This window comes from Temnothorax curvispinosus, unplaced genomic scaffold (genome assembly GCF_003070985.1).
Source record: "Temnothorax curvispinosus isolate PA1 unplaced genomic scaffold, ASM307098v1 QBEX01003220.1, whole genome shotgun sequence".
NCBI lineage: Eukaryota > Metazoa > Arthropoda > Insecta > Hymenoptera > Formicidae > Temnothorax > Temnothorax curvispinosus.
Genome location: NW_020213000.1, coordinates 1 through 1451, shown reverse-complemented (window position 1 = coordinate 1451; position 1451 = coordinate 1). Strand labels below are relative to the sequence as shown.

General features: G+C 25.9%; 1 protein-coding gene across 1 annotated transcript; it reads left to right on the top strand.

Annotated features, from left to right (window-relative positions):
* Positions 1-301: 301 nt before the first annotated feature.
* Positions 302-1430, top strand: LOC112452321 (odorant receptor 67a-like; the record flags this gene model as incomplete). Its single annotated transcript, XM_025012452.1, has 3 exons — positions 302-532; positions 607-720; positions 1275-1430. Coding segments are annotated over 3 exons (501 nt in total), but the record flags the coding sequence as incomplete, so codon positions are not given.
* Between the last annotated feature and the right edge of the window lie 21 nt (positions 1431-1451).

Here is a 1451-nt window from a genome sequence, read left to right as displayed (position 1 = left end):
AACAGTACAGATTTACACAAACTTATTAGCGTAAACGCTATTGCATGGAAATTTTACATTAATTAATTTGCAGAATTTTGTTACTTGTGAGACAATTTACACAAATACATGTTACGTTTTTGTATTAGACATTCTAAAATTTATTGTGATTGAGTGTTGAGAATATACATATATTACAGTCAAAAAATCTAAATTAAGTTTATTTTGTGAGATTATTACATTTATTGTATCTTTGTACCGAAAATATTCAAATTTTACATGCAATAATTATAATTTTTACAAAAATTTAAGTATATTATAGGTGCTCCATCTAAGCGGTCAGGTTGATATAATATGTCAAGAGTTCGAAAATATTTCCAAGAATATTCTTCTTCATAGATTTTCTATACCTTCATTTGGAATGCTGATTGAGAAGCATAATAAAGTCATTTTATTTTCCGAAAACATCGAACAACTATTTTCTTTTATCGGATTAATGCAGATTGTTTGGATTACCTTAGTTATTTGCAGTCTTGGATTTGTCTTGATAATTGTAAGTACTGTAATGAATATGGAATGGTTGTCATTTATTTCATCTATTTCTATTTTTGTTGTTCATTGAGCTAGTCTATTCACAATGAAACTGGTGTTTTCGCATTAGTGAAAACCATGATTGCTTACTTTACCGTGGTAATGGAAGTCTTTATGATTTGCTTTTCCGGAGAATATCTTAGCTCCAAAGTAAGTATCCAAAAGTGATTAATCATAAATTTTTAAATAAATTTTTTATCACATGATATTTATGCCGATATAATGATAGAACTGTATATATATGACATAGTTCTTTTAATAAAAATATATTAATATGTTGCTGTGTGTGTGTGTGTGTATGCGCGCGCGCCTGCGTGTGACTGTGTCTAAAATTCAAAATATTATTTATGTTAATTAATTTTAACCAAATAAAAGTTTTTTTTATTTTAAAATAAGAAATGTATTACAAACATTATAAATATTTTTAGAAATTCTGACAACATGACTGCTATAATAAAATGATGTCTAAAAATTATAAAATTTTTATTAATTATTAGTTTATTATAAATATAAAACTTATTATATTTTTAAATAACAATAAAAATGGAATCAATGAATAGTTTTTTATTTTGTTACTATAATATTTTTACAATGTCAAAAATAATACTGGAAAAAATCTTTTCTTGCTAAACGAATTTGAACAGATGAAAATGAACATAAAATATCGTCGTTTTATATTTGACAGTATTTGTATCATTTTTCAGGGCAAATCCATTGCCAAGGCAACATACGAGATGCCATGGTATGATATGCCGTCAAATCAGAGTAAAATTTTAATGTTCATAATGATGAGGTCGCAAAAACGACTAGCAATCACGGCGGGGAAAATGATGGATATGTCATTTGAAACTTTTACAAGTGTAAATTTTAAAATTTTTTAA